We start from the raw sequence: 14,331 nt of genomic DNA on the forward strand, positions 1-14,331 counted from the left end.
GCCCTTGAGTTGCATTGTAAACATCAGTATAGACTGTTGAAAAATTACAGAGAACATAAAGTAAGAAACAAGCTATCTACTCGAAGCAGCTACAAATATTGTAATTGGCAATAGTGACAAAAGTGGTGGTATAATTATATGGAACAAACAGGATTATATTAAGGAATGTTTTAAACACCTCAATGACTTGAGCATGTATCAAGAAGTACCCAGTGACAACTCCCACATGTTTCATCAGAACCTTGAGAAAATAATTCTTAATTTGGCAATACCGGATAACGAGAAAAAAGCTATTCTTCACTGGCCTTAAACAGCGAACTCCATAATTTTGCATCTTGGGTAAAATACATAAGACTAAGAATAAAGGTGAAATCCCTCCAGGAAGACCTATTTGCAGTCATACTAATTCTCCCACAGCTAAAGCATCATATTGGCTTGATTGGAAATTGAAACCCATTGCAGAAACCTGAGAGACACCACTAATTTTCTTCAAAAACTCCAAAATATAAATATAAGTAATAATACCTACCTACTCACATTCAATGTTATTAGTCTATATCCTAATATTCCTATAATAGAAGGAATAGAAGCCCTTAAAGTAGCTTGTGAAGAAGACAGCAATTTACAACCTAAAGAAATCAACGCCATCCTTCAACTAGCTAATTTTATACTTACTAACAATGAATTTGAATTTAATGGAAAATTTTACCATCAAATCAGTGGAACTGCAATGGGGACCCCGTTCGCAGTTACATATAGTAATATTTATATGACTTACCGGTTAAAAAATATTGGAATCATTTACCTAAAAGGCCAGATGAACACTATCAATTTAACGATGATATATGGGCCATTTCTTCGTCTACCCTGGAAGAATGCCAAAATTTTCTAATAACCCTCAACCAACAGCACCCTAAAATCAAATTCTCTATGAATATCAGTAATACTGAAGTCTCAGTTTTTAGACATAAAAGTCATCAATCATCACAACAAACTAGAAACTAATTTATTCTGCAAAGAAACGGCTAGTCATCAATATCTTAAAACATCCAGCTGTCATCCTCATCATATCTTCAATTCCATAGTTTACAGTGGGGCCATCCGCATTAAGTGTATTTGCAGCAAACCTGAATGGACCAGTTACCATTTAAAGATACATTCCCGCATACAAACTTTGTGATTTGATGATATATTTGGACTAAAAACATATTCAAATTAACCAATCTATCAAAAACCTGCTTCAATTCCCTCTCAAAACTTTGTATTTGCCGGGAATACCTATAGCTATAAGTAAGCTGTTGTTAGACGCAATGACTTAGCTTCATTGTGGGAGGGTCCATTTTTCAGAATAGATTTATCATTACTTACTGTACATTTACCATACATATTGAGGCCTAAGTAAATTCTTAATTATTTCTGTCAACTTCTTTTTTACGTTGACACCCCTCAATGTTCACAAAACCACCTAACCATTTGATCAAGAAATAAGAACCGCTCCCTCACTAAAGCTGGCACACAAAAAGCTGGCAGATAACAGTTGGGTTGCCAGTTAGTGATACCCTGACATTTTTGCCCGGTGCTTGACCCATGGGCGTTTTTCGGGTAATCCAGTATTTTTTTTAGTAAGATTGGGTGTCTATACTTTCCATATATACCAAATTTGACATATTTTTATTGGAAATAACCACCCGAAAAACTATTTTTTATGGGAAAGTATCTTTAACTAAATTTGAAACCTACCTAAAACAATGGGGATATAGAACTAAAGTCATCAAAAAAGAATTTAACAAAGTCCATCCAAAAAACAGAAATGAATTACTGCAATACAAAATCAAAGATATTAATAAGAAGAAAGTTATACCATGATTAACCACATATGACCCCTGTCAACCTAATTTACATACTTTAGCACACGATACTTCGATTTTAGAGACTAGTGCCCGTACGTCTAAACTGTTGGACAAATCAAAAATCGTAATATCCCAGAAGAAATGTAACAGGGGCCGAAATCAGCCTGGCACACTAAAAGCCAGCACGTATTCAAGAGGAAATAAACCTGGCACACTATAAGAAATTTACTTAATCTTAACAAACGATCAAATTTGGATGGTACTATGATTACAAGAAAGGAGGGGGGGGGGGATATGCAATATACGGGTCTTAATACAGAATTTCAGATATCATGTTGTAGTTACATATCAGTGAAAGCACGTTCATTTCTCTTCGTAAATATTTAAATAATTTTTTCATAACCTGAGAAAAGATCATTTGGATGGTACTAACCTCTATCAAGTGGGGGTGGGGCGGCAATCAATGTTAAAATACAGGTCTTCATACAAAATTTCAAATATGTTAAATAACTTTAAAAGCACAATTACTGCCTTTTTAAATTTGTAAATAGTTTTCTGGCACATTCATATCTGCATATCTTGAAAAATGTTGGGTGGTAAAAAAACTCTATTAAAAGACAGGGGTGGGGGTATTTAAAGTAAAAATACGGGTCTTAGTACAAAATTCATTATATCATGTTATGTATCACTGAAAAGCATGTTTATTGCTCTTTTCAAATATGCAAATAATATTCTGACAAATTCATATTTTCATAACTTGAAAATAAAGAGAGAGACAGTCAGAAAAGGAGGGGGGAGGAGGCGATGGCGAGGGGAGAGACAGGGAGAGAGAGGGGGGGGGAGGAGGCGATGGCGAGTATTTAAAATGTCAAAATGCGGGTGTTAAAATTCCAGTTATTGTGTTATACAGTGTTATACATCACTGGATATGTTTCTGTGCTTCTTTGAATCTATCAGTTATTTCCTGGCACATTCATGATTACGTACTTTAGAATAGAAAGGAAAGTCCTTGGTGTTTTGTCGAACCAAACATGTCACTGTGCATACCAATAACGAGATTTCGTTGCAGTCACGGTTTTCTACTGAATTTCGGAAAGTCCTCGTTTTGTCGAACAAAATGTGTCACTGTGCATACCAATAACAAGATTTCGTTGTAGTCACGGTCGTCCACCAAATTTCTTATACTTTCCTTATAGTATGGTGCCTTATAGTGTCCCAGGTTGATCTCGGCGACATTTCCAGATATGTTAATAAGTCACTCAAAATGCAAAAAATCACTTCAAAATTTTTAAATTTTCTTGGGGCCCCCAAACCCCACGCGCTCGTTGGGATCTCCCCGTATCGGTGACGAATTAGATTTTTTAATTTCTGACGAAGAATGGGTGGCGGAGTGGAGGTCAGCGCTTTTACAAAAAGGTCAGTGTGGGAACTATGGTACACATATAGAAGGCACTCAGTGATACTACTATACGCAATACGCAGGCAACGCAATTATGACCAAAGGATCGAAACCAAAAAGGGAAGACCGACTTCGAACGACTCTTCAAATTGGTTATTCTGGTTCACAAAATACAACAGGTTCAGTGTTGATAAACTTTACTATAGTATAAACATCAAAGTAAACCATTCGGTGTTGTATACACAGTGTTGACACAGCGATTGACTGTAAAGACATAAACATTATAGACAAACCTAATCCAAAGTGAAGATTTCAATGTACAGACTAACTTGCTATACCGTTATGCAAAACATACTTAATTGACAGCAATAAATGACTAACAGGATCGGTAATCAGACGTGTACAATACCTGGAATCAAGTGCAACCATACTGTCACCATGCAAATGTGACAAAATTTGAGACACTAAACAATGTGACAACAATATTCGAATGACAAACAGTTTGAATAGAAACGATGACAGGTCTGCTGTGACTGATAAATGATACTCTAATACATATAATTATGCAATAAAATAAATGACAAAACGATTTTCTACCATGTTAGTATGCTCTTTGTACCAATCTCTAAAATTATGACTTAAATTTAAAAATGCACATTTATAAACAAACACATGCACATCACATTTACAGTCTTACCATAATCACTGTTATGAATTTGTTGAGAATAATTTTTATTAAAGTGTCAATAAAAGTAAAATAACTACAGTAGAATCTGCATTAAGCAGCCACCCAAGGGAATTTTCACAACTGACCGCTTAACGGGAGTGGCCTCTTAATAAAATCTCGTTGTTTTTTTGTGCCGACATAAATTAAATATTACGCTTGGATGCATTGGAAGCGGTAAATTTGGCCGTCGCTGAATCTTGCGCCGAACGAAAATTCTTTACTCAAATCTCGGACATAACTTAACGGGAGTGGCCTCTTAATAAAATCTCGTTGCTTTTTGTGACGACATAAATTAAATATTACGCTTGGATGCATTAGAAGCGGTAAATTTGGCCGTCGCTGAATCTTGAGCCGGACGAAAATTCTTTACTCAAATCTCGGACATAACTTCTGTAAACTTGTCATTTTGTACCAACCTTCGATACTACTGTCTACCATTGTGATGCATTCGATAATATTTATCCATTTTTGTGAAGAAAATCGATGAATACATTTTATTTTATCAAAAAAGCACATGAACAAAAAACATCGCTAATTTTATCACCTATTTACAGGGGGTGTAACTCTGTATGTAATATTATAGGAGGCGCTAAGAGACATACTAGATGATCGTGACAAAACTCGGTACTTTTATTTTATTCAATCAGTATCAAATAATGTGTCGTTTAATAAAACAAAAGATTAATTAACAGATAATCCTGGGTTGATTGTTATGTTTACATTTCTTTTTACCTGATCAGTGGGGGCCCAGTTAATTAACTACTACTCACAGGATTAGCGGGGGTGTTACAAAGAACGACAAGATGGTATCATTCAACAATGGCCGTTGAATGGGCGATGTTTTGTTGAATTTATTAGTAAAATAGTGACTGCTGGCCGCGTTAGATGAGTGACCGTTGAATAAAGAGATGAAACAACAGAATTTCTACGGGGGGAATTTATCGTGACCGCTTACAAGGAGATGTCGCTGAATAGGAGTGGCTGCTCATACAGATTCTACTGTATCTATGTATCTGCTTCAAAGATTAACACAAGTTTATCCACTGGTCTGTCGATTTCTGACGATTTGTTATTTACGCGTACGATTCTGACTAATCCTTTATTGTCAGGAGTATAATCAAGGACCAATAGGCTTTATCTGACACATATGTGTTAAATCAAAATTTGGGAAATAAAACTTTTACCGTGCGATTTATCATTTGACCGTGTGTTTTACCCAGGTCTTTGTATAATTAAAGACAGGTCTTTAGATAGGCGTGTGTGCTCGCTATGATCTACGTTTATCTTATGCGTCTTTTGTATTGCGTACCATATATATAAAGTTGCATTTAATGAAATAAAAATATGAACCATAATATATCGTATACGGAAAGGTGAATGTAATGTCGTCATTTATGAATACCCAGACGTCAGCACCCAATTTGAATATCTACGGGAGTATAGAGAGTAAAACGCGCCACGATGCGTAAATTGCAATATCCATAAAACAGAAATCTCCATATTGATAAATACTACGATACAACCAACCGAACAGTGGTAATTCCCACACAAATGATATATTTAACTAAAATGAACATCGCATACAATCCAACGATCCTCATTCCAGAACTTGTAACTTATAACAGCCTTTTTTTTATGCAATTACAGAATTGTCCCATGATATAACATATCAAAGAAACATATACGCCCGAATTGTCACGTAATCATATTTCGTGGCTTGTCTTCTATTGCTACGACTATACCTGGCATTTATACTGCGTACCATATAGTCATGCTAGTTATAGATGAAGTTGCATTTAATAAAAATAAAAATATTGACCTTAATCTATCGCACGAAATGCAATGTCGTCATTTATAGATATCGAACAGGTAGGCCCCAATTTGAATATCCCCAGGTATATAGTGAATAAGCCAAATTTGCCGTGTGTAAATATACTGATTCTCATAAATAGTAAATATACTTCTCGTAAATATACTTAATCTCGTCTTCCGACAAATTATTATTTGTGTCTTCAAATTTGTACTATATAACCGGATTGCGTGATTTCACATTTCATTTAGACCTTAGACAATTCTGTTTCCAACTGGTACGGAGAAGTAATTCATATTTATTATCATCATCGGAGAGATGTTTTACCAAATAAAGGGGACAAAACAATATTAATACTTTAAATCGAAATTTTGTTACAGTTATACATATATAAAAGGACAATATTGGTGCCAGTCATTATCACATGTGATAGAACTTGTTAAACACGTTCCAAATATTATTTTATCACAGAGATCATTGCTACGATAGATGCGTAATCAATGTTTCTACAATCGGAAGTGACAAACGCAAAAGGAAAACACGATTTATCCCTCTATATAACTGACTGGAGTGACGAGTGATAACAGATGCATGGGCGATATTGATACACCATATATTATTATAGTGCTCCCTTCAATGTAACTTAATTGTTAAGGGACACTTTACAAAGTGAAATTAATCATATTAAAAAAAAATCAAGATTATGGACCTGTAATGCCTATTAAAAGCCCGTTTAAATAACAGTGTTTTAAATAGTTTGTTTTAAAGAATATAGATATGTACAACATCATAAACTGAATGGTATGTTATTCCATAAAACAGGTAGCATGTATCAAGAGATAGGTTTATCACCCTAAGATCTCAGTTCCTTTCAATATTGGCATGTATCTGACTGTAACTTCATGGATTATGGCCCCTGATTGTACGAAAAATCACGTTTTTAGCTTGTGAACACTGTACAGGTCACAATTTTTATCCGATTAAGTTTAAACTTGAAATGTATGATTATAACCCAAAGATCTCGGTTGGTTTCGATATTCGTGCATATCGGAACGTTTGTGGACACTCTACAGGTCACAATTCTTATCCGATTTTGACGAAACTTGAAATATAGGTTTATCTCCAAAAGATCTCGGCTGCTTTCGATATTGGCATGTATCGGATCGAAACTTCATGGTTTATGGCCCCTATTTGTACGAAAAATCACGTTTTTAGCTTGTGGACACTATAGAAGTCACAATTTTTATCCGATTTTGTTGAAACTTGAAATGTAAGTTGATAACCCAAAGATCTCGGTTCCTTTCGATATTCGCGCATATCTGACCGTAACTTCCTGAATTATTACGAAAAATCACGTTTTTAGCTTGTGGACCCTATAGAGGTCATAATTTTTATCCGATTTAAAAAAACGTATTATTATATCCCCGTTACACCCTAAGGACGACTGAGTTCGAATTTCGTGAAATGGCTGCCGTTCTTTCTCAAATAGCGTAAAAATATGGTATATCAAGGTTGTGGACCCTATAGAGGTCACAATTTTTATCCGATTTTGTTGAAACTTGAAATGTAAGTTTGTAACCCAAAGATCTCGGTTCATTTCGATATTCACGCATATCGGACCTTAACTTCCTGAATTATGGCCCCTGAATGTACGAAAAATCACTTTCTTTTTAGCTTGTTCTCTATCCATCTCTCGAAAATGTGGGCGTATCCTGCCTGGCAGCCGCTGATTTAATTTAGCGAAAACAATCAATTAATAAATCTATAAACAGAAATTAACAACCGCAATTCAGACAGCAACTTCTAATACACATTTTGGTTGAAATAAATGATCCATGTAGCTTGTTAATTAGTTTATTACTTTATGGCCCCAATCAAGTATCAAAACACCACATTTGTAAAGCAACACCTATATAGGTCAACGTTTTTAAACATTCTGATCGATCAACCATAGCAAAAAGATGACAATACTTTCCCCCAGTTTAACTTTATATACAGGATACCAGTGCTCTAATGTTGTATTTTAAAAAAAACGATTAGAAATATAGACAGTGTTATTTAAATGTTCACATCACATCCCAAGTATTTATATCGTTTAGTTCTATCGGTAGCAGATCTATCATTCAGTAATCATAAGTTTATGGACCTCTAAAATCTTCCCTGAATCCACGGGACAGATACAATACCATGCTGATTTTTATTTTTCATTTCGGCGCCAATGGCTTGGCCTTCAATGCATACTATCAATCAAAGGTCAATATTTGAACTTAGACGTTTAATCAAATGAAACAATGTCTAAAATGAGATCCCCTTCAATAACCAATTGTCACCTTGTAGTCTTGTATAGAGAGTATAATTTATATTGTACATATTTCATCTTTTTTTTAGCAATTCAAATCACTCTTTATTTACCGAATTTTATGTCGAATTACGCGATAATCATACATACTCCCTCAATGTATATAAATGTACATTACATTCACTTTTTATGTAATTTACAACCACTTTTTATATATTTTTCATCAATTTTTTTATTTATTTTTCATCCACTTTTATAATGTATTTATTATGCTGACCATAATGTATAATTTACATGCTTCCCGAAAGGGTGTTTTATGTAATAAAATCTATCTATCATGGTTGACCTCAATACTGATATGCAAATACATGTAGTTGATGTTTTTCGGCACCATAAATAATTTTGAAACTAATCGTTGATTTATTTTTGCTACTGGAAAATACTCCAAATATTTGAAACATTGATGTGTCAGTTACATTTTGGGCTGATATTTTTTAAACGCTAGACCATACATGTTGTTAGAGAAATGCGTGGTCTAACATATAAACGCAATATCCATATTGTTTACCTTAACTACAGATCCTTAAACATGCATTATGCAAGAGCTAAATCTGCCTATCGCAGGTCTGTCTTTAGGCCTGAAATCTTATCTAAATTATTAATTAGACATTAATTAACTTATCCAGACCATAATCAACTCTCGATGTCAAGGCTAGCCTTCAATATCGACTGGATTAGAATCCTATATGCTGCAAACGCTCATTGATAATTAAATCAAAACAATGGATAATCGAGACTATGCTTTTTAACGTACTAACTTTAGTAATGATGAACGAGGCTAGGCGGAAATTTACAAAGCTGATATCTCGGTTCATAGTGGACCAATTTGACTGAAATTTTCAACAAATTACCTTTACATTATCTAGTTTTTAACTATTATAGCGAGAACCGTCAGCTCTTTATCTAATCTCCCATAATGTATCTTTAATAATAATCCAATTATGTATCCAATAATTATCACGGACAATATGAAAATAATACACATCCATACAGAGCACGCTACACACTTAAAGAAACAAAAGCCTTGATAAGGAAAGTAATTCTTTTCAAATCGGTTCAAATGTCTTATCATTGCACCTGGAATTCCGTATAAGAATCTACTTAAAATTTCAAAATGCGACCCGTAAGGTGATATCGCACTTTAAACTGCATTATAAAATACACCTGATATTGCTTTCTGATATGGCTGAGTTATTTGAGGTGCCAGGTAGTTGTAAGAACAGAAGACAGTATATTTACATACGGCAAATTTGGTTTATTCGCTATATACCCGGGGACATTCAAATTGGGGCCTACCTGTTCGATATTTATAAATGACGACATTGCATTTCGTGCGATAGATTAAGGTCAATATTTTAATTTTATTAAATGCAACTTTATAAGTAGAGTGACTATATGGTATGCCAAGTATAGTCGAAAGAATAGAAGACAAGTTAAAAGACTTTGGTCCTTAAGACAATATTGGGTCTTCGAAAAATTGTTGGTTCACTCTTTCTATTGTGTCAAATCCCACATACTAATAAAAGCGGACGACATGTTTAAATGTAAAAATCAGTGATATTTTGGTAAAATCCTAACTATTGTCAAAATATCCATCAAATTCTATCTGTTTATTGACCTAAGGTTAGTAGACAAAATAAGGTAATGTTCTCCCCCCAGGTAGCATGACTATATGGTATGCCAGGTATAGTCGAAAGAATAGAAGACGTAAGACTTTGGTCCTTAAGACAATATTGGGTCTTTGAAAGATTGTTGATTCACTCTTTCTATAGTCAGATCCCACGTACTAATAAAATCGGACAACATGTTTATATGTAAAAAACAGTGATAATTTGGTAAAATCCTAACCAGTCAAAATATCCATAAAATTCTAGCTGTTTATGACATATGGTTGGTAGACCAAATAAGGTAATGTTCTCCCCCCAGGTCTTGGTAAATCGGAAGGTTTATTCCATATTTGGGATGGGAATTAACGTTATGGTTCAGCTTAATAATAAAGTTGAAGAAACCATTTAACCTGTAGTTTTATATATTACAATCACAAAGAAAACATAACACGGGAGTCCAATATTACTACAAAGTCAAGAAAAATGATTATGTGTCAATTCGGGTGTATGTTTCTTTGATGTAGCTCATCGACGTGTGTTCTCTAAGTATCAGAAATGAATACAGATTCTTGGAATGGATCTTCAACACTTTATTTCAGGAGCAAATAATTAACAGCAACAATTCAACAACTTATAATTTCCTATATCAGACCTCGAACGAGTATGTTCCCTAAGCTGGTCTCTCCAACTCATGAATCATCTTACATACATTTGTCTATTTATACAAATCAGTTACTTAGAAAGTGTTGACATAAACATACAATTATCGAAGGATTAAGACTTAAGGCATTTAAAACAATAGTTAGAAGAGACTTTCAACCACTTTAGTTGCCAGCCTGTCGTAATTTGACTTGACAGCTTAATTGCTGTCTTCCTCTAATGACTAACCAAACATTAATGAATATTAAAATATAGATTTGAAATTTAAAACAGAATTAAAAAATAATAAAATAACATATGACCTAGATATCGGTCATAGTTATATCACAGGACAATTCTGTAATTGCATAAAAACGGCTGTTACAAGTTCTGGAATGAGGATCGTTGGATTGTATGCGATGTAAATTTAGTGAAAAGCTAATTTTAGTTTAAATATATCATTTGTGTGGGAATTACCACTGTTCGGTTGGTTGTGTCATCTTATTTATCAATATGGAGATTTCTGTTTTATGGAAGGTAAGATGCACATATTACGCACCGTCACACAGTTTTTCACCCCAAACGTTAATTAACTCACCTCTCAGACAGTTTTGCACCGTTGCACAGTTTTTCACCCCGAACGTTAATTTACTCACCTCTCAGATAGTTTTTCACCCTTGTTAATTAACGCACCTTATTTACAATATTAACGCGGTAATACCGAGTAATAATCAGGAAATAGATGCACAAATAACAAGTCAGACAGCGAATTCTATAAGGGTTGTGGACAGATTCACCTGTTAGTAGTTCTCAGTGTTGGGTGTTATTGGGTAATTCAACGCGCCCCGTGGGTAAAGCAATTTTTAAGTTCTTTAATAGTTTTGTAACCGAAATCCTACTCTATGCCGACCTGAATTCCAACCATCCAATCACACTGTTGCTGCTGCATTTTGGTGCGCAACAGACCACAATTTTTTGGTTACAGCCCCAGCCTTTTACTCAAAATGTGAAATATGTATAAAATTTGTGGACCTTCTTGAGCTCTAGCTGTGGAGGGTTGTCCCATTTTCAGTAGAATAGGGTTTAGTATTCTACAGAATTTGGGGGTCATGTAGGAAATTACAGCTGTAAACTGTCTTGAGAGACTGAAATGCACTGACTGGGCTAAAGAAGATGGACTTACGCAATGCAGTGTGCTATGATGGAAATCTTGTCCAGTCAGTGGTGCTATGGTCTTTCCCAGGCTCTCCATCATGCACCACTGACAAGGGGAAACTGCGATTTGAAATTCCTGAGGAACTTTCTAATCAGACACCGGTACTGTACACGAGACCTTCGGAGTATCGCATTTTACCATGTGAAGAATAAGTTGAATCATCATATTTTACTGTTCTTCCGACCTCTATCCTTATATAAGTCTGTATATAAGACAGAGTTTTATTGTACTTGTAGTCCCAACTTATTACTGTGCTGATGTACGTCATAAAAATGACCCATAATATTAATTAAAGATACATTATGTTAGATTTAGATAAAGAGTTGGCCATTCTTGCTATAATAGCTCCAAAAAAAATAATGTAAAATGAAAATATTGAAATTTGTTTTCAAATTACTTCATTCTGAGCCAAGTTATCATTGTTTGTAGTTTTGACAAGATGTGTGAATTGTGGTAACCAGGGCACAGCTATATTCGTGACTTAGCCTCTCTTTCACATATTTAAATTAAATTTTTAAATGGCGAACCGTTCTAATGTAGTTAAAATCTTGAGTATCCGATGCCATCGAGGGTTGATTATGATCTTGTTTTGTTAATAAATGTCTAGTTAATAGTAGATACAGTGCACTCTGTCACATCCGACCTCTGATCACTCCGGCACTCTGTTACATCCGACACCAATTTCATGTCCCGATTTATTTCCTTATTACTTCAGCCAAAAAATCTCTGGGTAATTCGCCTCTGTATGTTCCGGATTACGACATCAATCAGCCGTCCCGTCATATGATTTCCATTGAATCGACACCGTATAATCCGGCCTTCAATCAGTGGGTGTGAAGCAAACACTTACCGATCAATTATCCGTGAGATTAAAACTGGATGGGTGTGAAGCCACAAAAGATTAACAAGCAATCACCAATCAATTATCTGTGAGATTAAAACTCGCTACCGTGGGTCTTTGTTGATTAATTTGATAATTTTAATCTCTTATATGACAGTTGTGACAAATGCTCAAGAATATCCACAAATTTTCCCCAAATTCACAGTCGTAAAAATTTTCCTAACACCTGTTGGAAACATTCGTTGCGCATGCTGATTGAACCTGAATAACCTATAAGTTTGGTCACCCTACGGATCTCTTCGAACCGTGTGACGACGACCTGAGGATGCTCGGTTCACAGTCCGGAACGTCCCAAATTGACAGAATTGCAATCGTGTGACGCGGAATTCAGCCTGTCACAGTTCTGTCAGTCCCGACGACAGAGGTGGTGTGACTAGAATTGTGACGTACTTAAACTCGACGAACAGGTTTCGGCTGCATGGTTGGATGAGATATTTATATACCCAGTCGATGCATTCTTTGTAGCCCAAAGTACCCATTTTCACTTGATTGTCACTATTTTTGGGATTGAGAGAATTCAATTCCGGAACATTCAATCGAGTACACCCATTATCAATGAACACTGATAGCAAAGACAAGAGTGCGATCAACTGAAGACGGCGAAGAAGATAAATGAACGACAGACTTGACCTATTCAAAATGCCTACGCATGTTAAATGAAATAAAAATTAATGTAATAAAATTTTGAATGTACAGAAAGGTTTATCATTTTTAAAGGGAATAACATTCTGGTGATTCGAAGTTCTATGTTCGAAGCTATATACATTATATAATAATACTTCCAGTTTTCGAAGTTACAATATTTCCGGTTTTGAGAAAACTGGTTATTCCGACACTCTGCGTAATCCAACATATTGTAACGATCCTGTACGATGTCACATGTGACAGAATGCACTGTATAACATTTCAGACCTAAACAAAGACCCGCAATAGGTAGATTTAGCTCTTGCATAATGTATGTTTAATGTAAAATGATCAGTTTATAAATGTAGGACAAACTTGAGTAATATTCCAAGTTCGTTCTTGGTTCAATTGAACCTGTTTTGATTTCAATATATCAGATAAACACTAGACATACACACGATATTTGTGATCGCACATGGTAATAATATTCCGATGAATGTTACAAAAAACAGCTGGCACCTATGTATGATTGGTTACTTTAACTGAAAACTAAAGTAGAACTCTCGCGAGACGTGAGAAATTACGAGAGATGGCACATGAAAATTTCCACTAGTGTCGACTCATACCCCCCAAAATATGGTAGCTAACCAGCCTCTGATTCAATGAGCAAAGGCTGATCCCAATTTGAGAGACTAGTTGAAACCATTTATTGAACGTTTTGAATAAAGCAGTGTATTTCTTTTAAATAGGGTCAATCTGTTTTGTGGAATTGGAAAGGAACAGATGAAGAACATTTATTAAACTTTTTGAATAAAGCAATATATTTCTTTTAAATAGGGTCAATCTGTTTTGTGGAATTGGAAAGGAACAGATGAAGAACATAATATAATCCATGTTAATTCTCCCAATTCAAATGTATGTATATTTAGTATTTTATTGTGTCCATCTGGCCACTAGTTTTGTCAATATGGCCGAACAATCCAAGATTTACCTGGAAAATAGTTTTGTCAACTATACTCCAAGTTGTATGTTTTCGGTGTCAATTATGATGAATTTGTGTCGATATATGCAACCAGCAATAAGAGTGCAAAAAATTTAATCAACGCTTGATAATGGATGGATCGATGTAATTGTTCAGATTCAGATTGTTTCTCCGAAGTTGAAGTTTTGTTGAAATCTTCATCACTTGCGCTATCACT

At 34.9% G+C, this 14,331-nt stretch overlaps 1 protein-coding gene across 1 annotated transcript in view; it reads left to right on the forward strand.

Annotated features, from left to right (window-relative positions):
• Positions 1-13,965, forward strand: part of LOC126828357 (uncharacterized) — a 209,077-nt gene extending 195,112 nt beyond the window's left edge. Inside the window, exon 21 of the mRNA XM_056102298.1 lies at positions 13,882-13,965. Within this exon, the coding sequence (XP_055958273.1) occupies positions 13,882-13,965 (84 nt within the window). The remainder of the gene's footprint in view (positions 1-13,881) is intronic.
• The last annotated feature ends 366 nt before the right edge of the window (positions 13,966-14,331 follow it).

This window comes from Patella vulgata, chromosome 7, assembly GCF_932274485.2.
Source record: "Patella vulgata chromosome 7, xgPatVulg1.2, whole genome shotgun sequence".
Taxonomy (NCBI): domain Eukaryota; kingdom Metazoa; phylum Mollusca; class Gastropoda; family Patellidae; genus Patella; species Patella vulgata.